This window comes from Ornithorhynchus anatinus, chromosome 7 (assembly GCF_004115215.2).
Source record: "Ornithorhynchus anatinus isolate Pmale09 chromosome 7, mOrnAna1.pri.v4, whole genome shotgun sequence".
NCBI classification, from domain to species: domain Eukaryota; kingdom Metazoa; phylum Chordata; class Mammalia; order Monotremata; family Ornithorhynchidae; genus Ornithorhynchus; species Ornithorhynchus anatinus.
This window is the reverse complement of record NC_041734.1, coordinates 22,463,379-22,488,358: the sequence shown is the minus strand read 5'-3', so window position 1 is coordinate 22,488,358 and position 24,980 is coordinate 22,463,379. Positions and strand designations below refer to the sequence as shown.

Below are 24,980 nucleotides of genomic sequence, written 5' to 3'. Positions count from 1 at the left end.
AATTGTTTAACTTCACTGTATTGTGCCCCAAACTACTGAAAGATTTGGGGTTGGCTGTTGTCATATCCCCCTCAGAGTCGCTGACAGAAGGCTCGGTCTTCTCATGTGGGACGAGAGTGGAAGAAGAAATCAAAGGAGAAGTGTCGTTTCTTGCATCATCCATTTTGGCATGATAGTAATATTTGATAAGTGCTTCCTGTATGCTAAACGCTGGGATAAAGGAAAATGAGATTGGATACAGTCCCTACTCCAAAGGAAGCTCATAATCTAATGGGGAATAATTACGGCCTATAAACTATGTGCTAAGCACAGGGGAAGGTGCCAGGTTAGAAGATTGGACCCGCTTCCTCTTGGTCCTGGGAAACACGATTTTTCTCATCCCCATTATCGGATCGGGAAGCTGGTTGCCAAGGAAGGCAAGGTTACATCCAGGGTCACCCAATAGGCCAGTGGCAGAGCTAGGAGCCGAAACCAGGTGTCCGTGACTCCCAGCCCCAGGATCTTTCTACTAGTCAATGGTGCCTCCCAAGCTTCTGTGAATGGGAGCAGATGACATGGAAGGCACTTTCGCCTGAGAACAGCACGTGTTTCAGAATTACTGGGCTTACTGTTTTCCTTTTGGGTAAAGTGGAGTCTCTTCAGTCCTAACGCATTGATGTAATTTTTAATAAATGACTTGGAAGCTGTTGTAAAACAGTCGGTCTGGCTAGAAATTGGTTGTTGGACCCAGGAAGAAGGTCTGCTTAGGAATGGGGGACATGGCAGAATAATGAATTGGGAAAAGTTTAAAAATTAAAGAAAAAAAAGCTTACCTCATTCTGCTGATCGCCCTTCTGCCCTTTGCCCCTCACCAGTAGTTTCTGCTGATTGCCCATCTGTGGAGGGGCTTTTTTTAAAAAAAAAAAACCAAAAACAAGTTTTTATAGGTTTCACTTCACTTTCTAGTCCCTTTCTGCAAGTGGAAAATATTATCCTCCGTGGTAATTTTAAAATTATTGATGTTTTGGAAACTACAAAATGTAAAGGCTCCTCTTTCTTTTATGAATTACTTGTTTATCTTGAGTCTGTCAAAAGTGAATGGTTAAGGTTACTTTTTATGACACTACTTGTCAAAATTATTCACAACTTTGTTTTTCATTCTAGTGAGAGAGAAGAGGAAGAGCAACCATATAAATCATGTAAGTAAAAATTAAGCTAAAAAATAGAATTATTTTGAAAGACAAAACGTACTCAAAAGCAGCTAGCCTGTTTGTATGGGAGTATTAACTAATAGACATGATTTTATGGCAGTTTTTTTTAGCATAAGGAAAAAACCAAAAAATAATTCTCACAGAATAGCCAACAAATTCATTTGAAAATCATTTTTGACCCTATCTGTAATAACTTTTTAGGAAGTGAAATTCGTTAACATCTAAGAGTAAAATCTAGGTTGACTGGCTAACCGCCTCACAACATTTCCACAGTTACGATGAAAAATAATTGGTTTGTGACTTCTTTTAGGCGAAAAGCATTTTGTATTTATCTACTAAAACCTCAGGTGAAGTTTCTTCTTTTCCGCTACAAGATGTGTAGCCTGTTCTGTAATCTATTTGCTACATATTCAGCAGTTGTAAGGAGACCAGAGATGTTGGCCCCTGTTTTGCCCCCTACCAGAGCCTTGCAGAATCTTTCTTTCTAGAAGCCCATCCCAGGGCAAACAGCAGTGACAGAGAAATGCCACCTGCATTATCTAGAAATCTGGTCAAGGTTTGTAGGTGGCCTGTGGGTTTTTCAGAAATTGCCAGAACAATCAAAATTTTGAATTGTTAATGAATTCATTCACCTAAATGTTCTGTGCCTTTGTTTTCCCCATCTGTAAAGTAGCGATAACGAAGCCTATCTTGCAAGGATGTTGAAGCAGAAATGAGTAAAAATGTGGAGTCATACTTAAGATATAGCCAGTTCATAAGTGATCTCAAAAGCCAATTCTCTTTTCCATCTAAAACAGAATTATGTAATTCACTTTCATTCTTGCTTAATATTCCTGGGCTAGTTAGCAAAATTTGACTGTATCGTAATAAAGAGTGTGACAACTGAAATGAAGTATGCATGTAACAGAATGGCTTTAGCCGTCTTCATTAGTCACACAGAACTGAGCTGTGGTGATGTTCGTTTTTTTGTTTGGGTTTTATTAGTCTTTTTTGGCACCCAAGTGAAGTAATAATTGACTGATTCCTTAAATCCAAACAAATAATTGTCTCTCACTTTTCAGTCTTTCCGTCAACTGCGTACTGTCATACATACCTAGTCTTACCGGTTAGTGGTAACCCATCCCGTCCTTAAGTGAAGTTAGTGAAGCGCAATAACTTACCTTTGGTTCAGGGACTAAGGGAACAGAAAATCCCTCTTTAAGCTAAATTTGTTTTTCTTTCTCCACTTCTCCCTTTCTCCCCAACCCATTTTCAGATTTCTCCAGGGCAGCTTACTAAAAAATATAGCTCGTGCTCCACAATTTTTATAGATGACAGTACGGTCAGCCAGCCCAATCTTAGAAGCACAATAAAATGGTAAGTACATCTAGCTTGCCACAGGGCAGGCTGGGCAGCGTCAGACACTTCTCTTGATGGTGGCAGAAGATAGAAAGAAAAACCTTGTATATGTACGCCCTACAATGTTTAGTACAGTAATCTGTACGTGCTCAGTAAATACCACTGACTGATAGATGTCAGTTAATAAAACACCCTTTTAAAATTTACTGTGAAAAGTTGACCGCCCGTACTTCACAGTAATATTACTAATTTTATCAGAGGCTGAAGCATGTATTTCATATGTGATCCCACCGGCCTCTACACTAGAGGAGTACCTCCATACAAATCGATGTTTTCCATACCAATTACCCCCAAATAATTTGGATTCATTAAGCAGATGTTTTTACTTGCTAAGTAGTTACAGAAGGAGGTAGGGAAAGGATAGCTATTTTCAGGATTTACCGTGGAATCTTCAAACAAAAAGAGATCGACTAAAACAGAAAAAAATTAAGTTGCAAAGGAAGACGTTATGTTAAAAACCTAATGAGTAATTAAGAGCTGTTAATTGATAGAAAATAAAGTATCATTTCTGTCTTAGATAATAGAAACCTATTATCTCTACAGTACTCTTGAAATTTTTATCATACTGAAATTCATAAAGGAGGAAAATGCTGTAGTTAAGAAAGCTAATGAAATGTATTCTAAGATATAAAATAATATGTCTTTCCCTCCACAGTGTGACATTAGCAATATACTACCACATAAAGAACAGGTGAGCATTTTAAAGCTATAGTTGTTCCAACTTTCTAGTACATTGCATGTATTTAGTTTTAGACTAATGTTTGAGGAAAGCCCAAAAGTTAGTTGTCCAGTGAGGGTTTAAATTTCTACAGAGTCATCTTGTTGCAGAATTGAAAAATGTCTCATTCCTCTGCTTTTGGTGGTAGATTCTTATATGAAAAGTTAACAGTGTTGGTTCTGTTACAGTAAGCACAGTGTCTTGACTTTTCTATGACTTGCTTTTTATTCCCTGCCAGGAATACGCATATGCGGAATAAAAGCAGTGCTCTAAATTTACCACAAAAGTCGTATAATTTAGTATTTCAACACTAGCTTTGAGGTTAGGTAAGTTAGCCGTTGTTCATGAATATTATAAGTTCAAAGTTTCGAGGAGCCCATTATTTTGGAGCCCGAGATTGGAAAAACCTTTGAATGTCAAGGTTCTGCTTTTAAAAACAAATTGCTTTCTGTCTTGGAAAGCTATTTGGTTTTTCCTGAATTGTGTTGAGAGATAGGAGGATCAGGTATAACTGGAACACAGGGGAACAGAACATTCCTTGATCACTCACTAGCGGCATTCCATCGACAATAATCTCTGTGCTGTAAAAGTTTATGCAAATCATCGACCACTACAGTATCACTAAACCGGCTGGTAGCAAAATAGCTGTGTAAACCCATATTTGGCTATTCCCTATCAAGGTGCACGTAAAGATTTTTGGCAGAGTTTGAGACTACACTGGCTTTCCAGAAAGAGTTCTTGTATATAAATGTTGTTTGTTGAGAACATGGGTAGATGAAGTCACTGCTTCCTCTTGAAAAGGGCTAATGCCCAGGCTGAGGTAGCCAATCTCTTGGTACATCAGCTTTAATCTGAACAGAGGTGTTGTGTTCCCCAAGCCACAAGAACTATGATGCCAGAAACCAAAAAAATTAATTTTGAAGATTTGTCTGTATTATCCCTTATTAAAGGTTGACCCTTTTTTTTCCAGTGGCAAATATTTTACTCAGGTGTAAATATCTTAAATTAGTAAAATTTTATACTTTTGTTTTATAGAGATTCAGATAGATCCTTGGATATCTTTGATGAGAGATCACATCCACTCACAGTAAGTGTCTTTGTTTTCTTAAGAGGTTTTTTTTGTGTGTGTGTGTCTATAATCTTCTTTTGTGTCTTCTGAGTTTACGTAAATTCAATAGAAAGGACACCGCTTTAGTAAAGTGAATCCTCTCCCTCCACATCAGACTTCTTAGTAATGAACCTACAAGAAGATGAGGTGTGTGAAAGGAAGAATTGAGGATAGAGCTTCAGGTAACCTAGAACCAAAGCCAAATACTTAATGCCCCAAATCAAAAATGCCAGTACAGCGTTAATCATGTTTTTAGATGCGTTCATAGAGTTGATTCTAATATTTAGGGCAGTAGAATAAAGTCTCTTTAAGGATGAGAAGCAGCATGGCCTAGGGGAAAGAGCAAAGGCCTGGGAGTCAAAAGGACCTGGGTTCTAATCCCAGCTCTGCCACTTGTCTGCTGTGGGACCTTGGGCAAGTCACTTCACATCGCCCCAGTTCCCTCATCTGTAAAATGGAGATTGAGACTATTAGCCCCATGTGGGGCAAGGACTGTCTCCAACCCAATATGCTCGTATCCACCCTAGTGCTTAGTACAGTGTCTGGCACAGAGTAAGCACTTAACACATACCACTTTTATTATTGATTGCCCAGTTCTACAGCAAATCAAGGGAACTTGCAAATGAGGCTTCATTTCAGGGGGTTTAGATTTCAAAGAAAAATATATAAAGGATCTGTAAAAATAGAAATCTTTAAATGCATGACTTTTCATAAAAAGGACAGCCCAATAGGGAAGCAGCCTGGCCTCGTGGATAATAAGGCACAGGCCTGGGAATCAGAAGAACCTAGGTTATAATCCTGGCTCTGCCACTTGTCTGCTGCTGCAGTGTGCAAGTCACTTCACTTCTCTGTGCCTCAGTTACCTCATCTGTGCAATGGGATTAAGACTGTGAGCCCCATGTGGGCCAATCTGATTGGTTTAGGACAGTGCTCAATACATAGTAAGCATTTAAGAAATACCATCACTGTTAATAGAAAATTGTATCTCTTTTATGGTATTGGTTTACGTTTACAGGAACTGAACTGAGCACAGGATAGATATAAGGTAATTGGGTTTGACACAGTCCCTGTCCCATATGGGGCTCACAATCTAAGGATCATTGAAATATCACTGAGTTTACATTGCAATTAAGTAGTTCAGAACATTGAGCAGTTTATTTAACGTCATGTGGCTGATCCAGGATCAAACATAAATGAGAAGAATTTGCCTATTTTCCCTACTTGCCATTTCATGAACGTGAATAAATAATCCATCTTGAATTGAAGATTTATCTGAGGTAAATATAATAGTGGAAATCAAAACTAAGAGAAATCGTTTCTGGTGGATATTTGTCTTTGATTAGACTGAAAACACTGGTTTTGTGAGTATCATCAGAGGCTTATGGATTGTGCAGTTTAGATTTTTGGAATACATCCCAATCCAAAATATAAGTAGAGGCGAAATTAATCGTAGCATTAAGGAAAAGGAGAGAGATAGTTGTTCTTCAGAGACCGTGATAAAGGGAAGCGTCCATTAATAGTAATAGGATTTATCAAGCACCCACTGGATGCCCTGCACCCTATTAAGTGCTTCTGATAGAACACTGCAAAGAGGAAGTATCCTCCCAGCCCATAAGAAGCTTTCCCTTTGGCGGGGAAGACAGGCATAAAAATATTGACAGGATGTAGAGTAATCAAAATAAATAATCAAGGCTTCAGTGGCATAAACTTAGGTACCCCAGGGCTGACAGTGGCCAGAGCGTCAAAGGCAGCCAAAAGGTCGAGGAGGATTAGGATGGAATAGAGTCGGTTGGATTTGGCAAGATGACTGGTGACCTTTGCTAGGGTGGTTTCTGTGGAGTGAAGAGGGCAAAAACCTGATTGGAGGGGGGTCATGGAGAGAATCGAAGGAGAGGAACTGGAGGCAATGGGTAGAGAAATCCCACGCTGTGGATTTTAGGCAGTAAGGACAGGAGTCAGCCATTCTAGGCACGTGGACCAGACATCAGCTGGTACTGGCTATCTGGAGTAGGAGTCCACGGGTTTAGAATCATTGAGGTAGGTTCTTTTCGCAAAATCTGCTTAAATGAGTCTAGACTGTAAGCCCTTTGCAGGTAAGGAACGTGTCTACCAACTTTGTATTATGCAGCTGGGAGAGTATAATATACTGTTCTGCTCACAGTAAGTGCTCAATAAATACCCTTGATTGATCGATTGATTGATTGATTGAGTCCCCTTGAAGAGTATATAAGGGCTATTGGATTGACCTGCCATTGTTCCTGCCCACAATCCCCTCCACCCCTCCTTCCCTCGGTTCCTTCCTGTTCAGGCCCAGGGGCACCACCCCTCCACCCAGGGAGGGGGAGCGTCTGAGGGGGTGGGGACGCCCCAGTCCGCAGGCCGCCAGGTGGTTGTGGGAACGGCCTGGCCCCGGCCCCCTGGATAGACTTCCAGTTGCCTACTCCCTGGCCCACAGGCAACACAGAGACAGACGGACAACCCTGGTAGTGGGCCATCCCTCAGCCCGTGACCCCCGGGGACGGTTTGAAACACCCCCTTCCAACAACCCGCCGCGGCTGGAGAACGACACTGGGTTCCGGAATGGCAGGCGGCGGATCCCTGCAGTAGGACGGGACACGGGTTTTCTGTGCCCAGCACTGGACTGGGTCCCATATCATCAGAACAGTCGAAGGCCCTGTGCCGTACGGGCCTCACGGTCTAAGGGGTCAGGAGGGCGGGCATTCGGGTGGCCTTGTGGAAAGAGCGTGGGCCGGGGAGTCAGAGGACCTAATCAATCGAGCGCTTACCATGTGCCGAGCACCGGGCTAAGGGCTTAGGAGAGTACTGCACATCAGAGTTGGTAGACACATTCCCTGCCCACAACAAGCCTATACACTTAAGGGACCTGGGTTCTAATCCCAGCTCTGACACTTGTCTGCTGTGTGACCTTGGCAAGTCATTTAACTTCTCTGGGCCTCAGTTTTCTCATCGGTAAAAGTAGGTATTCGGCACTTGTTTACCATTCCCCCTTAGACAGTGAGCCCTAGGTGAAACAGGGACCGTGTCCAACCCGATCATCTCCTATCTCCCCCACTGCCTAGGACAGGGCCAGGCCCATAGGAAGGACATATCAAGTACCACAGAAATCAAAAACTATCCTTCCAACAGGACTGCACCTGGATTTCTCTGCTCCCACCTATCTTCTCCTTTCCCATTCAGCGAGTATTTCTGAGGGAAGTTTGGATCTAGAAAAGCCTCCAGAAGCACAGTGAAATGTGTGGCCAATAAGCCTTGGGTTTCCACGTGTTTCAGCTGTACTTGGACTGAAGCTGTTGTAATGTGAATTACTAAGGCTTTATCTGGCTAAGTGGGCCTGCTGTCAATTTAATAGCTGAAAACTGCTTTATCGTCCCATGTAGCCTACTGTTGTTTTCCAAGTTTCAAAAATGGTTACAAATTGAAGATTTGATAAGAAATGCCACCTTCACTCCTGTCCACCTGAGTTTTACATTGTGGATATTAGCATAATTTTAAGTCAGATTAATAGAGGATATTTTGCATTTTCTTTCTTGGGGATTACTGGTTTTTCCTTCAATTCAGACCCAATAAACAGTATCTGGTAAAGATTAGAGGGAATAAAACTAGCAAATGCGTGCCCTCAAAAACATCAAGTCTGCAGTTTCTTGGTGGTAAAAACCTAGTCAATGTGAACAGGCTGGCTGCCTGCCTGCCTGCCTTAATGCTGGCTTAGCTTTATGCAGGCTCTGTCAACGATCTTGGTAATGGTATTTATCGAGCGCCCTGCTGGGTACAATCACTCTACTAAGTACTTGGAGAGAGTACAACAGAAGCCCAAATAGGATCATTAGAATAAATTACTGATGGTACATCTGATTCTACTCATGGGCAGAAATTCAAGGGGAAGGTTTGTCGGTTCTGGTTGACTCAGGGTGTTGGCAGTTGATTGGGGAATGCCTTGTGGAGACGGTGGGACCTTAGGACTTGACAGTGGGGAGAGCCGTGGACCGTTGCGTTAGGGTGGAGGTCGGGCGGGGGAATGGCACAAGCAAAGGGCTAGAGGTGAGAGCGAGATTCAGCTAGAAGGTTAGCCGATGGCAGTGAAGAGAGCAAGCCGCTGTATAGCCGGGGAAAGACAGCGGAGATGCCCAGACCAGTCCCGAGGAGTTCTGCCTCTGCTGTGGCCAGGGAGAGGCAGAGGGGAGCCGGACTGTTAGTAATGCCTGGAAAAAGTGATCTGCGTAGCCATCTATAGTAGCAAGGGGAGAGGGTGGAGACAGGGAGACCAAAGAAAAGGCTGATAGAATGTTTGTTTGGTACTGGCCAAGTGCTTACTGTGTGTCAAACACTGTTCTAACCACTGGGGTGGGCATAAGTCAATTAGGTCGGACAAAGTCCTTGTCCCACCTGGGGCTCACAGACTTCAGGAGGAAGAACAGGTATTGAATCCCCGCTTTACAAGTGAGGAAACTGAGGCACAGAGCAGCGAAGTGACTTGCCCAAGGGCTCACAGCAGTTGGCAGAGCCAGGAATAGAACCCAGCTCCCCCGACTCCTAGTCCCATGCTCTTTCCACTTGGCTACGCTGCTTCCCCATGGTTAATTCGCAATCCGACAAGAGCTTGGACCAAGGTGGAGGCGGTCTGGACGGATGAGGGAAATGCCAGGTAATGAGATCTGGCAGAACTCAGCAGTAGGGCGAATGTACGCACTTGAAGTTCAGTGGTCTGCGCACAGTAAGTGCTCAGTAAGGACGACTGAATGAAAGTGAACGATAGCAAAACCGGGCTAAAACTGAAACCGCCTGGGAAGCTGGGGAGAGGTGGCGTCCCATACCTCCTTCACCAGGTCAGTAAATGGGGACAGTGGTGTCTGGGCTGGGGCCATCCCCCCTCCCACCCAGAGATTGGGGCTGCGAGGAACTACGGTGGCTTTGGACCCATTTTGGGTATCGAGGAAGGGCCAAGCCATGCTCTCACTGGAAATGGGACCCGGGTGTTATCACGGCCGTCTGTGTGACATGGGAGTGCAGAGCTTGGGGGCTTGCTTAAGTTTGTCTCGCACCTAATGAGCGAGCTGGAAGTGGCCCAGGATATGCCTGGGTCCTGAAAGGTCCAAGGGGTGGGATTGGCGAGAGCAAAGGGAGAAAAAAAAATGTAGCAGGCAGGGAAAGAGACACAGCCAGAGTGCAGAAGGCCAAGAGCAGAGAGGAATGATGGACAAAAGGAAGGAAGAGGTGTTCAGATAAAACATTGGTTGACAAAGGAGGAAGAAATTGAGGAGGAGATTACCAGAAGAAAAATCTACCTTATTATAGGGCTAAAGAAGAGAGAGTTTTCTATGAATGATTATATAAACTGATAAAGCGCAGAGCTTTTCTGGGTGTTTTTATTTTGTGATGAGAGATCATCATCCAAAGCATTTATTATTATGTGCAGAACATTGTGCCCGGGAACATAGAACAGAAATAGCACCCTGTCTCCAAATCCTGCAGCCATGGTAATATCCCTTTTTATTTTCTGTTTCGGGGTTTATTTTGTTATTATTGTTGTATGTAAAGCCTTACTATGCTTCAAGCACTGTTCTAAATGCTGGATTTGAGCGCTTATTATGTGTCAGTCACTGTTCTGTGTGTCAGAATAAATACAAATCAATCGGGGCAGACCCTTTCCCACATGGGGCTCACAGTCTAAGTGGGAGAGAGAACAGGAATTGAATCCCAGTTTCACAGTTGAGGAAACTGAGGCACGGTGAAGTTGTGACTTGCCCGAGGCCACACAGCAGGCAAGTGGCAGAACCGGGATTGGAACCCAGGTCCTCTGACTTCCAGGCCCATGCTGCATTTTGGCTTTTTCATTTTGTTTTTTGTTCAGGGGGAGTGGTTCTTGTTTTTTAAGATGGTATTTAAACGCTTATTATGTGCCAGGCACTGTACTAAGCATCGGGGTAGATGCAAGCGAATCATGTTGGACACAGTCCATGTCCCACCAGGGGCTTCACAGTCTTAATCCCCGTTTTTACAGATGGGATAGCTGAGGCTAAAGAAGTTGTGACTTACCCAAAAGTGACCCGGCAAGCCAGTAGCGAAGCTGGGATTACAACCCAGGTCCTTCAGATTCCCGGGCCTTTGCTCTTTCCATTAGGCCTTGTTGCTTCTCCTTGACTGCTTGATCCTCTAGACTCTGAGCTTGTTGTGGGCAGGGAACATGTCTGATGTTACCTTGTACTCTTCTGAGGGTTTAGTACAGGGCTTTGCTCATAGCAAGTGCTCAATAAATACGATTAATAATAATGATAATCTCTTGTAACTTTCACTTTGATGCTAAAACCTGGCCACCTTTCTCCCCCGTCATCCCCTGATTCACCCCTTTACTCATCATATGCTAGGTAGGCTACCGTATCAGCCTCCTCATCGATGACCCTGCTTCCAGTGTCTCCCCTCTCCAGTCCCTACCTTCCCGACGCAGGGAGGAACGGGGAGTCGTTGAAGACTTTTCCGAGAGCAGCAGCACGATGTTTTAGAAAAACGACCTGGGCGGCCCTCAGAAACTCCTGACCATTGGCTTTAAGGCTGCCTCCCTCTTACCTCCGTGGTTGGTCCAGGGGCAAGAGCTTTCTCAGAAAATCAGAAGGCCTGAGTTGTAAAGCCGGTCCTTAGTACTGTCGCTGGTTACCGTGGCCGAAAATCGCATGTGCACTCTGCAAGGGACTGCTCTGCCTACTCGCTCACTAGTGGGAACAGAATTGACAGGGGCTGAAAGAGCACAATGCACGAGCTGTGAACACTGTCATCAGGGGGTTCTCGGGCCCGAAGCCTCAGAATAATAATAAAAATAATAACGGTGTGATCTGTTAGCACTTACTACGTGCCGAGTGCTGTACTAAGTTGGCTTGGTCCCTGTTCCACGCGGGGCTCGCCGTCTTAATTCCCACTTTATAGACGAGGTCACTGAGGCACAGAAGTGAGGTGACTTGCCCAGGGTCACGCAGCAGACAGATGGCAGAGCTGGGCTTAGAACCCAGGTCCTGCTGCCTCCCAGGCCCATGGTCTTGCCATTTGCCGCTTCTCAGAACCAAGCCTTATGCATTGTTCCTCATAGGAAAAGTCCATTTAGCCATCTGACCTATTCACTCTCTTCTCCCACGCCCCGCTCAGTCTCCGTTCCCCCCCAAGCCCACCTCTCTAAGCCTGGTTCTCCACTCCCCCCTCTGACCCCGACTCCTTCCCCCTTCATATTCACCAGAACGTAGCTTTACCCATCTTTAGAACCCTTGTGAAATCCATCCCCCTTCCAGGAATCTTTTCCCAATTCATTTTTTTCTCAGGTTAGATCTTCCCAACTTTCCTGTAGGCAATTTTGCACTCAACCTTAGAGCGGTTCTTAGGACTGAGCTGAATATCACATTTATCCCCTTCCGTAGTCCTTTTTCTACACAGCAGTTTACAGTTTACGAGATGTTCTTCCCCTTGACGCTGTTTAGTGCCATTGTTCTTGTCTGTCCGTCTCCCCCGATTAGACTGTAAGCCCGTCAAACGGCAGGGACTGTCTCTATCTGTTGCCGACTTGTTCATCCCAAGCGCTTAGTACAGTGCTCTGCACATAGTAAGCGCTCAATAAATACTATTGAATGAATGAATGAATGAATAATAACAATGAGCCTGTTGTGGGGTAGGGATTGTCTCTATTAGTGGCTGAACTGTACTTTCCAAGCACCCAGTACAGTGTTCTGCACAGAGTAAGTGTTCAATAAATAGGATTGGATGAATGAATGGTACTTGGTAAGCACTCACTATGTGCCCAGCACCGTTCTAAGCACTGGGGTAGAGAGAAAGTAGTCAGGTTGGACCCAGTCGGAATTATTATTCATCCCCCTTCCGTGGCACTTTTCGACTTCTCAGTTGACATCTTGTTATTGATCACTTCTTCCTCCTATATGTAAATTAGCATATGTGTCTCTTCCCTGTGGGATTGTGAGCGCCTTGAAAACGGGACTTGCATTTCCTACGTCTAGTGGACTCCCCTCAGTACGGCGCTGTACCCACAGGCACTCCAAGAATCCCGCCAGTGGATCGTGGAGGTCGGTGTGGTTTCTGGGTTGGCGCACAAGGGCAGCGATCCAGGGCTGGGAAGTGGCTGGGTGAAAACAATGGAGGGCCCAGGGTGTGCATGGCGCTCAGCAGGCCCTCAGCAAAACCGTTACAACTACCAACGGAGAGAGCACAGCTTGCGGGAGTACGGGACAGGCAGAAAAGGTTGGGCTTGGTCAGGGGGTGCAGAGCCTGGAGGTCTGAGGCGCAGAGGACACTTGGGTTAGAAAGCTGGCAGAAACTGCTGATCCACACTAGAACCCTGCAGTTTACCCACCCTGCAAAGTTGTGGGTCCGATTGTTAGTATTAGGAGGTGGGAGTAGGACGGGCGGGGAGAGGGTCCCCTGACAGCTAATGCCGTCAGAGATCCCAGAGATCTGCAGCCCTCCCAGAGGGCACGGACCCCCTCACTCTGCGGGGAAGTAAATATGAAGTTCTAAGGTTGCCCACAGAATCAATTGCCTCTGTCTCCTGGCCTCCTCCAGACGGGATTTGGTAAACCGGGTCCCAGCTCACCCAGTTTGGATAAAAAGGAAGGATGCATTATTGTTGTTATAATTAATATTATTAATAATAATAGTGGTATTTTGCAAGCTCTGTCTTTCCTAGATGTTTCGTTTGACTTAGAATTGCAGTCCAGTGATCCCGTCCCTTGTTGTAAGATCTAAACATGTCTCGTCTTCGCCAACATTGAACCTAAAGTCTCTCCACCTTTCAGCGGGAAGATCTACCAGATGATTACTTCAAGCATGACCCCGATCACAAACATATTTACCGTTTTGTCCGGACGCTCTTTAGCGCTGCGCAGTTAACGGCAGAATGTGCAATAGTGACTCTGGTAAGGCATCCAAGGGAGTTTGTGGGGTGTTTTTCTGTTGATGTTCTTGTTTTTGCTTTTCTACTGAATTACCACCTAACGTGTATGTTCCATTTCCTTTGATTTATAGTTCTTTTTTTGGAAGTCTTCAGTTATCTGGTCGTGTTGATTACATGCATATTACATGATTTTAAAAAAAAAACTACCAACATGCAGAAATTGCAGGTGTGCTCAGGTTTCCAGCAGGGGATCTGCAAAAAGAAAGCAGGTGGTCCCAGTCCCTATCGAGCCCGGGCTTGGGAGTCAGAGTTCATGGGTTCGAATCCCGGCTCCACCGCTTGCCAGCTGTATGACTTTGGGCAAGTCACTCAACTTCTCTGTGCCTCAGTTACCTCATCTGTAAAATGGGGATTAAAACTGTGAGCCCCACGTGGGACAACCTGATCACCTTGTATCTCCCAGCGCTTAGAACAGTGCTCGGCACATAGTAAGCGCTTAACAAATACCAACATTATTATTATTTTATCACCCAGTCCGACTGGCTATCGGAACCATCAGCAGATGGTTCCTTTCCCCACCCCTACGTAGGTTGAATGCACATTGGAAATTAGCTGTCCTGATCTGTATGGGAGGATCTTAATTATTATTGTCATCTTTTTTTTTTTTAAGGGAATTCACATCCCTGGTATCAGGCTGGCACAACTTTTTTTTCCAATATAATGAAGTGACATTGGAGAGCTAGAGACGTGAGCCCGTTGTTGGGCAGGGAGTGTCTTATCTGTTGCCGAACTTAGTACAGGGCTCTGCACACAGCAGGCGCTCCGTAAATGCCATCGAATGAATAATTTCCCGATTCCCAGGGATTGTTGGCGACGACAAGGGTGCAGCATAATTTTGGTCCGGTCTTTGGTCTGGGGGAAGGGATAAGGAAATCGTAGTGAGAAAGAGATCCGCTGAGCAACTCCCAAGTAGAGGAGGTGTTATAATTGAGCAGAAAGGCTTGGGATTCGGTTTATTTGCTGAACATTCATTCGGACGGTGCTTTCCTCCTTAAATATACACCTCCAATCCCGCCACAGAGTACTCGGGGTTTTGATGGTCTACTGCAGTGTCGCCACGAGGGGGCGCCATTGGCCACCAGTTTTCACACCCAGACCTCGAGCCAAATCCCAAACCTGAGGCCCAGTTTTCATCCCCGAGGTGGAGACGGATGAAGTTTCCCCTCCCTTTCGACCTATTTTCCCCCCGATTTAAAAGCCCAGTTCAACAGAACCAAATCAAATCCGGCCACCAAAGGCTCACGGTCTTAATCCCCGTTTTACAGGTAGGGAACTGAGGCCCAGAGAAGCGATGTGATTTGCCCCAGGTCACACAGCAGACAAGCTTGCCCAGCGTCCCACAAGTGGCAGAGCTGGGATTGCAACCCAGGTCCTTCTGACTTCCAGGCCCGGGCTCTTTCCGCTAGGCCGGCCACCCTGGTTTTCTGAGTTCTTCTGATCCCCTCGAGCTTCAAAGAGAAACAGGAGACTCTCCCAGTGTCACGTCGCAGCCTTTTTTCCAACTCTGGCCGACTGTGAGCCTGTCATTGAGCAGGGATCGTCTCTATCTGTTGCCAAATTGTACACTCCAAGCGCTTAGCACAGTGCTCTGCACACAGTAAACGCTCAATACATACAATTGATTGGAAAGTAGCTCTGATTCAAACTTGGATACCTGATGTAAATTTGGAGGAATGCTCGTGGGTGGCTAGTAAGACTTGGGCCTAGATGTATCGTAATCCACAAAACAGATTTGATGTTTGAACATGCCATGGCATTTCACTGGCATGAGAACTAACTGATCTCTGTTTTTTTCAGGTGTACTTAGAAAGACTTTTAACTTACGCTGAGATTGACATCTGCCCCAGTAACTGGAAAAGAATTGTTTTGGGAGCTATTCTTCTGGCTTCTAAGGTTTGGGATGATCAGGCTGTGTGGAATGTGGATTACTGCCAGATCCTGAAAGATATCACAGTTGAGGACATGTAAGTGTACAAGGTTCGGGTGGACTTTCTGCCCTTTTTTTTCCAGAAACGTAATAACCATAAAAGATGTATTTTGCCTAGGCCATAGAACGCTGAGCCACAGGGCAGAGAGCTGAGGAACTCGTAACTGGACCGACCCCCTGCCTTTCCCAGTTTGGAACAACTGCTGGTATTTAATCAGTGACTGATATTGAGTGACCCAAACCCTCAACTTTTTTTTTTTAATTGCTTTTGCTAAGCGCTTGCTACGTGTCAATCACTGTACTCAACACTGGGGTAGATCCAGGCTAATCAGGTAGGACACAGCCCCTGTCCCACTTGGGGATCGCAGTCTCAATCCCCATTTTACAAATGCGGTAACTGAGGCACCCAAAAGTTAAGTGACTAGCCCAGGGCCGCAGAGCAGACAAGCGGCTGAGCCGGGATTAGAACCCAGGTCCTTCTGACTCCCAGGCCCATGCTCTATCCTCTAGGAACCGCTGCTTCATCACCGTCTGCCTCCACCTCAGAGGTAGTGACTCAATAAAAGCTGCCCCCAAATACCACATTTTACAAACTTACTACCCTGGCTACACAGTCTTTTTCCTTAAAATGCTTCTCAACCTACCAAGTGGCAGTCACTCTCTCCCTCATTTCAGAGTGTTAACAGTGGGATGTCATTCTGCTCTGGCCTGGTTGGAGCCTGCGTCAAGCACCTCTGGGGGGATTGGGTGGGCAAAAGAGCCAGATTTGCACGTGAGCACCCCTCTAGACCACACCTGGCTGCTCTAGGCTAGATGGGTTGTGGGAAGAGCCGGGAGTTGACTCCTATTTGAGATTTCCACTCCCCTCTCCCCATTAGATCATCACCTTGAAAGGCAAAGATTATGTCAATTATCATACCGTCCCACGTCCCCAATGGAGTGTTCTATACATAGGAAGTTTTACGAATCGGGCCCGGAAACACCTGTATTTCTTTCACAGGACTCCCGGGCAGCTGTGTATTTGCCATTAGTGAACCTTTCTTCATCTAAGTGTATCTGTTCACATGTCACAACAGTTTCTGCACCTGGCATTTATGGAAGAGAACCGGGGTGGACAATAGATAAATCAGTTGCATGTTCCTTTGGGCACTGGTGATGGCCAAACGTCTTATAACACTGTTATAATAATAGCATGTGAGCATCAGCCGAGCGTGTGGACTCTGCTAAGCGCTTGGAAATCATCTGATGGTATTTGTTGAGTGCTTAGTTTATGCAGAGCCCAATACTAAGCATTTGGGAGAATTGTTAGACCTATTCCCTACTCACGCCAAGTTTACAGTCTAGAGGGCAGCTTACAGTCTACGGGGGAGCGCACAGACCCGCGACGCAGTCTCTGCCCAAAGGCACTTACTCGAATCAAAGTAATTGAACGTACTCTAAAAATGCCGAGGTTGGTGCGGATAAGTACCCGAGTGCTAAAGGTGGTTAGGGGGTTTGTAAGACATGGGGTAGGGGAAACGTAAGTAGGAAAGCTTGCTGGAGGAGACTGGCTTTCAGTGCTGGGAGAGCGCACGACAACAGTCTGTAGCAAGCTAGTCAAGATAACTACTCCCAGTGCCCAACCCAGCTTTTTTCGAGAGATCCAGAATTTTTTTAACTGTTGAATTAAAGACAGTGAAATGAAAAACCCCCCCAGCCCAGCTCTCCCCCCAAAATTAGTAACTTCACTGTTAGAACCATTGAAAGTCCTCGCATAGTTCTGCGAGTACTTGGTGTTTTAGCAGCCGAGTGAAGGGAGGGGAAGCTTTACTACTTGAGGGGGTGGTCGGAGGAAGAGTTCTGCCGCTCTGCATTGACCTCTTCGAATTGGACAACAATTTCATGGACAGTAATAATATCCTGCTTAGCAGCATACTACCCAGGCTAAGCATTTGGTCCGATAAGAGATTTTATCCCTTTTTCTTGGTCGTCGTTGCTTTGTCGGGCCTTTGGGGCCTTGACTGGGAAGCAGCAGGCCTAGCGGGTAGAGCACAGGCCTGGGAGTCAGAAGGTCATGGGTTCTGATCCCCCTCCGTCTCTTGTCTGTTGTGTGATGGTGGGCAAGTCACTTAACTTCTCTGGGCCTCAATTCCCTCATCTGTAAAATTGGGGTTAAGACTGGGAGCCCTGTGTAGGTCTGTGTCCAACCTAACTCCCTTGTATCTGCCCCAGCACTTAGAGTGCCTGGCACATAATAAATGCTTAATAAACACCATTATTATTATTATCGGTTTAAACTATTTCCTATTTTGAAGTCTACACTTTAACCTGAGTCCTAATCATTAGTTTTGAGTTAGACTCCTGAGCGTGCCCTTCGCTTTTTACTAGACCTCCATTAGAAATTCTTTCTATTTTTATTAGAATAAATCACCCCAACCCTTTGTGACCTTGGGCAAGTCGCTTCACTTTTCTGGGCCTCAGTTCCCTCGTCTGTAAAATGGGGATGAAGACTGTGAGCCCCACGTGGGACAACCCGATTCCCTTGTGTCTACCCCAGCACTTAGAACAGTGCTCGGCACATAGTAAGCACTTAAGAAATACCAGCATTATTATTCTGAGCCACTGCTGATCAAGAATGTTTTCCCATGTGGGTGAGGGCCCAGCAGCGTCGGCTCTTCTGTTCCCTGACCGCAGACACCGTCCTCCCTACCAGCCAGCTCAATCGATCGATCAGTAAGTCAGTGGTATTTGAGGGCTCACTGTGTGCAGAGAACCATACTAAGCGCTTGGGAGAATACATTGCGACAGTTGGGAGACACGTTCCCTGCCCACAACGAGCTGCCAGTCTAGAGTGGGGAGACCGTTCTGGGCAAACTGTCATCATGACTTCAAAATCATTCATTCATTCAATAGTATTTATTGAGCGCTTACTATGTGCAGAGCACTGTACTAAGCGCTTGGAATATACAAATCAGTAACGGATAGAGACAGTCCCTGCCCTTTGAATGGCTTCCAGTCTAATCGGGGGAGACGGACAGACAAGAAAATTAGCAATAAATAGAATCAAGGGGATGAACATCTCATTAAAACAATAGCAAATAAATGAAATCAAGGCGATGTACATTTCATTAACAAAATAAATAGGGTAATGAAGATATATACAGTTGAGCGGACGAGTACAGTGCTGAGGGGATGGGAAGGGAGGGGGGAGGAGCAGAGGGAAGTGGGGGGAAAAGAGGGTTGGGGAAAAGAGGGTTAAGCTGCGGAGAGGTGAAGAGGGGGTGGTAGAGGGAGTAGAGGGAAAAGGGGAGCTCAGTCTGGGAAGGCCTCTTGGAGGAGATGAGCTTTAAGTAGGGTTTTGAAGAGGGGAAGAGAATTAGTTTGGTGGAGGTGAGGGAGGGCGTTCCAGGACCGCGGGAGGACGTGGCCCAGGGGTCGACGGCGGGATAGGCGAGAACGGGGGATGGTGAGGAGGTGGGCGGCAGAGGAGCGGAGCGTGCGGGGTGGGCAGTGGAAAGAGAGAAGGGAGGAGAGGTAGGAGGAGGCAAGGTGATGGAGAGCCTCGAAGCCTAGAGTGAGAAGTTTTTGTTTCGTGTGGAGGTTGATAGGCAACCACTGGAGGTTTTTAAGAAGGGGAGCAACATGCCCAGTACGTTTCTGCAGGAAGATGAGCCGGGCAGTGGAGTGAAAAATAGACTGGAGCGGGGAGAGAGAGGAGGAAGGGAGATCAGAGAGCAGGCTGACACAGTAATCTAGCCGGGATATTACGAGAGCCCGTAACAGTAAGATAGCCGTTTGGGTGGAGAGGAAAGGGTGGATCTTGGCTGTATTATAAAGGTGAGACCAGCAGGTTTCGGTGACAGATCGGATGTGTGGGGTGAACGAGAGAGCCGGGTCAAAGATGACACCAAGGTTGTGGGCCTGAGAGATGGGAAGGATGGTCATACCATCCATAGTGATAGGGAAGTCAGGGAGAGGACAGGGCTTGGGAGGGAAGATGAGGAGCTCAGTTTTGGTCATGTTGAGTTTTAGGTGGCGTGCAGACATCCAGGTAGAGACGTCCCGGAGGCTGGAGGAGATACGAGCCTGAAGGGAGGGGGAGAGGACAGGGGCAGAGATGTAGATCTGTGTGTAATCTGCATAGAGATGATAGTTGAAGCCGTGAGAGCGAATGAGTGCACCGAGGGAGTGAGTGTAGATGGAGAACAGAAGAGGGCCAAGAATTGACCCTTGGGGAACCCCAACAGTTAGAGGATGGGAGGGGGAGGAGGAGCCTGCGAAGGAGACCAAGAATGACCGGCCAGAGAGAGAAGAGGAGAATCGGGAGAGGAAGGAATCTGTGAAGCCCAGGTGAGATAAGGTGTGGAGGAGAAGGGGATGGTCAACAGTGTCAAAGGCAGCTGAGAGGTCAAGGAGGATTAGAATAGAGTAGGAGCCATTGGATTTGGCAAGAAGGAGGTCTTGGGTGACTTTAGAGCAGTCTCGGTAGAGTGGAGGGGGCGGAAGCCAGATTGGAGGGGGTCCAGGAGAGAATGGGAGTTAAGGAATTCTAAGCAGCAGGTGTAGACGACTCGTTCTAGGATCTTGGAAAGGAAGGGTAGTAGGGAGATAGGGCGGTAACCGGTGATACGTGTCCTGCTGATTGTAACTCACTTCTTTTCCCCTCTTAACCGTGAGCGTGTGGTCAGTACATATCCCGAATGGCCCAGGGTCAGCAAAAGTGCCCTACTTTTATTTTCCTGGGCACGGGGTTTGAGAGACTCTCTCAGTGGATCATTCATCCCAGTGAGTTCAGCCTCCCCATCAACGACATCGTCTTCGAGTTGAACGATGTCTCTGTTGGTGTGGGCCCCGCTCACTCCCTAACGATCGTAATGCCCTGGTCCGGTCTTGAAGACTTGAGGACCTGAGTGAAGGAATGGATCATAATGCTAGTTTATGGAGCGCCACTCTTTCATCGCTGCCTGTAATTTTCTGCTAGGAGAGTGGGTGCAGCATGTGAGAAGGTACGCTGGGCAAATTCTTGCAGGCAGTTTACAAGGTTCAACCCAAACCTTCCCAGAAATTAGGCTGCCAGGGCTAGTCCATCAGGTGTGAAGAGCCCCTTTGGTGGTTCTGCAGGAATCCTAAAAACAGTTGGCTGATGTGGGTGATGGAGATCCCAGCAGCTGCGAAAGCAGCTAGCCTGGCAACAGCCCAGGCTGTAGATTCCCCTTCCCTAACACAACCGCGGGCAGGAGAGGGCAGGCCGGGGCCTAGGGGCAAGCCCAGGGCAGTGCGCGTTGGCATCGCTGACCGCTCCCTTGCATCGAGGCCTCCGGTTGCCCCAAGCCACTGCGGCCGGACGGATCTACACGAAGTCCCGGAGCGGCAGGGACTCGAATGGCAAGGGGCGCACGGAAATCGGCTTTAGAACCGCGCCAGCCGCCGAGCTCCCAAATCACCACCAGCCCAGGCCCTTCCTGAGCCTGCCTTAAAGCTTTGTCCCTCTCCTCCTTTCCCACCCTCTTCCAGAGCAGTCGTAGAGTAATGGCGGATGGAACCGAGGGAGTATCAGAGGAGCAGACTGATGGGGGAAGAAGGAATGGTGGTGAGGCCCAGGCAGAGACGAAGGAGGAGCCCTACTTCCTTCTGCCCTGCCTGCGAGGCCCCCTCTTCTGCCTGGGGCCGGTGGCGTCCTTGCGGGACGTGGCTCATAAGGAGCCAGGCCATCCGAGAACATCTCGGGCCCTTCGGTTTCCTACCTCCCGCGTCGGAGCTGTTTCCAGCAGCTTGTGAAACGAAGACATGAAACAGAGAATTCGAGTGCCGTTAGATTTGGGGGTGTCACTTTGCCAAAACCTCTCTCTTTCCCCTGCACCTTGGAGGAGCGTTTGGCTTTCAAAAGAAGAACAGACGGAGCCACTGCCAATCCATGAGCGGAATGGGCACGTAAATGGAGGCTATTCATTCTTTCGGCCCGGTTCTTTGTAAATAAAATGAGGAAAGCTCGGGCTAGAGGTGTAATGCTTTGCTTCAGTGATTAAAATACTATTAATAGCCTTTTTAATCCTATGAAGTACTATATTTCAGCACCATTAAAATATATTAGCGCAACGGATAGAAAAGAAGTTGTAAAGGGCATTTATTCATGGGGTAAATGAAGCCCTGATCATCTGATGATTAAAACATTATCTGATTTACATTTCTATAGGCTTATGACTGTAAGAACAGGAAATTAATTTGGGCAGTCGGTTTAAAAAGATTCCAGCTTGTTGAATGACAAAACAGTAAAGCCCCGATCACATCAGAACAGCCCTCCGCATCTGCACCGATCCTCCGGACGGTCTGCTCTGAGTAATACAAATCGGCCTTAAGAGAAAATCCATTTTAATGATCTTTGAACTCAGCCATCCAACTCCATATAGGTTGGTTTGGGTTCTCACCCCCACCGCCTTTCTAAGGACAGCACTAGCTCCCTCACTGGGCTCCCGCTCCGGTTTTGCGTTAGGCTGAATATCCGTTGGCCCGTGCAGGCCAAGCGTCCCCCTGTGCGACTCCTTCTGTGTCGAGGCATTCCCCTGCTGCCGCTTCCACCGTCCCCTCGTTTGGGAGTCTTGGGCGGATGGAGTTCCTTAAGCGTCTTCAGCCGGGACGGAGAATGGTCTGCCCCGTGGCGTTGTGCCCGTCCACAGCCTAAGGTCATAGCCTGCCGGGGGCTCCTTCGGTAAACCAGCCTGGGTCCATCTCAGAGAGATTTTTTACCTCTCCTCTTGGGTCTCTCCACTGTTGAAGGGAGACTCTCCTTGTGGACGGTGGACGGCTTCTTGGACAGAGCGGGTGGCAAGTGCTAAGATTAGCCAAAACTCACGTGGGGCCCTCGTGCTGTAGCCCCTCGCTTTCCTCGGGGAGAATTCCTTCTCCCACCCAATGCTGCTTATTTATCTATTTGCTGGAGATGAATCCTTTTTGCCTCAAGAGGATTTTTCCCCCCCCTCAGATAATAGCAGCAGCTCTTCATAGATCCATTTGTTGCCGTGGTGACATGCTTCCTCCTTTTGTTGGGCCGTCTCTACTTCAATAAGCCCCTTCCTGTTATCGGCCCGGTGAAAATGTCTGCAAGTTCTTCAGAGCTAATAAACAGCATACATCATTCCTTTCATCTGATCACTGTAGTGGGCCCGTAGCGGAGAGGGAGAGTGGCACAGGAATTGTACAGCTGCACTAATGGAACCGTGAAGAATGATCCTCTAAGTCGGCAGCAGGAGCGCACAGCCGGGCCGTAACCTTTTCCCCCCGCCCAGACGGAAAGTGCCGGGAGTCGGAAAGGACCCCGAAGAGCCGGACCTCGCTGGGCCATTAGCGTCGTGCCCCAGCCCGGGGGGAGCCCGTATCCACTTCCAGACCGAATTCACGACTGTCCCGGCCCCGGAGGCTGGCGTTTTCTGAAAGTGCTGGGCCGGATTGCCTCGAGTTATTCAACCTATTTTGTTTCTACCCCTGTCTCTTCTAGGAACGAGATGGAAAGACACTTCCTGGAGCTACTGCAGTTTAATATTAACGTTCCCGCCAGCGTGTATGCCAAATACTATTTTGATCTCCGCTCTTTAGCGGATGACAACAATATGAGCTTTCTGCTGGAGCCCCTCAGCAAAGAGCGTGCGCAGAAGTTAGAGGTAACGAATGGTCTGAGGTGCGGGGGATTGGGTTTTCCGTAGTCTCTCGAGCGGACGCCTGATGCTGCTCGCATTAAGCAACTCGGCAAAACTCAGAGCTTTTCGGGGAGCACGTCGAAGTGTGTATTTCCCTGACCGTGGCTCCTTCGAAGCCAGGGGAACAGGAGGATGGCTTGAGAGTGGAAGTACGGGGAGGGTGGGAGTGGGCTTCAGGTGAGCCCATTTTGTCACCAAAATGGAACGCGCGTGTTTTTTTTTTTTTAAAAACCTTCCGCCCACTCGTGCAGGTTTTCTCTCTCGTTTTTCTCAAGATTCAGTCTCTTACTAAGCCCAGACACTTGTAGAGGTTTCCCTCTTCAGGAGCCCCTTCAGTGCTGTCTCCAGACTCTCTTCTTCTGAAGAGGGCTTCTCAAAACTGAGCGTGGCCTAGCAGAACCCAGTGCTTAGCTAAAGATGCAGTCTTAACGTCTGAGCGCTTTGCTAAGTCTTCCCTTCTTGTCTGTTGGAACCAGGCTATCTCCAGACTGTGCGAAGACAAATACAAAGACTTGTCGAAAGCTGCCATGAGACGATCTTTCAGTGCCGATAATTTAGTTGGTATTCGCCATTCTAATGCCATCCTCTCCTGAGAAGAGTTGAGGCGGCCGGGCGGCCTGAAGCGAGCAACGGGAAAGAAGCGAGATACCTCACCACTTCCTGCCTGCGAGCCAGCAGGTAGGGAAGACCGCGAGAGGAGAGAGGTCACTTCCCAAGGACTCCCCCTCTCCCCCCCTCCGGATCCAAGGAAAACTCCGCAGGAAAGCTGGGACCTGTCAAAGCGGCAGTCACTCCTCTCCTTTTTGATGTATCCAGAAGGGCAGACACAACTTACAGATGGAACCTGAGGCTCACACACCCACCCCACCCCGGCTCCCACACACACACAGATGTTTGCTTACTGTGTAGGCCTATAGCTGTGAACTGTGAGTTTTTTAAATTAACAGTTTTAAACCTTAGAAAGGAAACACTAACCACGTGACTCTAGTTCAGATGTTCTCCCTCCCACTCTCCTGGCTGCCTAAAGCCTGCGGTGTGTCTTTTCCAAGTCAGCGCGGTGTTTGATATTAAAGCCGGGACTCCCCCAAAGCCCCTCTGGAGTAGACGCTGGACCACCGGTGAACGTCGAAGGGTTTTCTTCCCCATTTTGTTGCAGATAGAGCTGCTGTCGACTAGGGGCAATCAGCTTAAATTAAGGAGCCGCCAGGTCTGGTGTTCGGCCGTTAGCACTCCGGGGAATCGGGTCGGCCCAGTTTGGAGTTTCAGTCTATCTTGGACTGGAAGCAGAGGTGAACTAGGTTATATTGATTGATTTGTCCTTTTTTTTAGAGTGGGTCCATACTACATTTCTTTTTGAACGATGGTGCTTCTGACTTTGGGATTATTTTTTGTTGTTGTCGTTCCCGCTCTGAGAGAAATGCAGCCCGCTAGATTTTCCTGATCCGTTCACAAGCAGGGAGGAAGTCATTTCAGCAGCCCCAACCGACACGGTTACGTTCCTCCGTGTACTGAGGCTCCTGGGAACACTCGTACCGAAGAGCCGTTAGGCTTTACCCGATGGAGTTAAATTGGCAGTAGAGTGCTCTGCTTTGGTTCTCTGGACTTCCTGCTACTTCTGGTCCTTGGGAAAAGTGGATTGGGGGTGGGGGTGGAGAAAGGGGTGGGGGGTGGGGGAGAAACAAATGGATTCCTGATTATCCTGTAAAGAATTGGAAGATCTGAAAGTTAGCGATAGTGGCAGATCATTCCGATCTAAGTAGACTTTTCAAGAGACTGAAAAATGTATGTGGAGCTTAGGTCCTGGAGTTATGTTTTTGGGTTTTTTTGGTTTTTGTTTTTTTGGTTTTTTTTTCATTACACAGCCCCATGTCAAGTTCTTGATACTGGGAGAGGGGACCTGTAAAATCCCTAGAGCGGCTGGAGTTTTCAGACTTTGTCAGATGGGAGGGCCTAGGGGTTCTGGAGGTTGGCTTCCACACCAGCTGAATTTTAAATAGGAAAAATGAC

General features: G+C 47.2%; 1 protein-coding gene across 1 annotated transcript in view; it reads left to right on the top strand.

Annotated features, from left to right (window-relative positions):
- The window catches only part of CCNYL1 (cyclin Y like 1), a 58,402-nt gene extending 33,767 nt beyond the window's left edge, over nucleotides 1–24,635 (top strand). The window contains exons 4-11 of the mRNA XM_029069257.2: nucleotides 1,144–1,178; nucleotides 2,446–2,546; nucleotides 3,244–3,279; nucleotides 4,342–4,393; nucleotides 13,219–13,338; nucleotides 15,174–15,340; nucleotides 22,775–22,937; nucleotides 23,450–24,635. Of these exons, the coding sequence (XP_028925090.1) occupies nucleotides 1,144–1,178; nucleotides 2,446–2,546; nucleotides 3,244–3,279; nucleotides 4,342–4,393; nucleotides 13,219–13,338; nucleotides 15,174–15,340; nucleotides 22,775–22,937; nucleotides 23,450–23,566 (791 nt within the window). The 3' untranslated portion in view covers nucleotides 23,567–24,635. The remainder of the gene's footprint in view (nucleotides 1–1,143; nucleotides 1,179–2,445; nucleotides 2,547–3,243; nucleotides 3,280–4,341; nucleotides 4,394–13,218; nucleotides 13,339–15,173; nucleotides 15,341–22,774; nucleotides 22,938–23,449) is intronic.
- The last annotated feature ends 345 nt before the right edge of the window (nucleotides 24,636–24,980 follow it).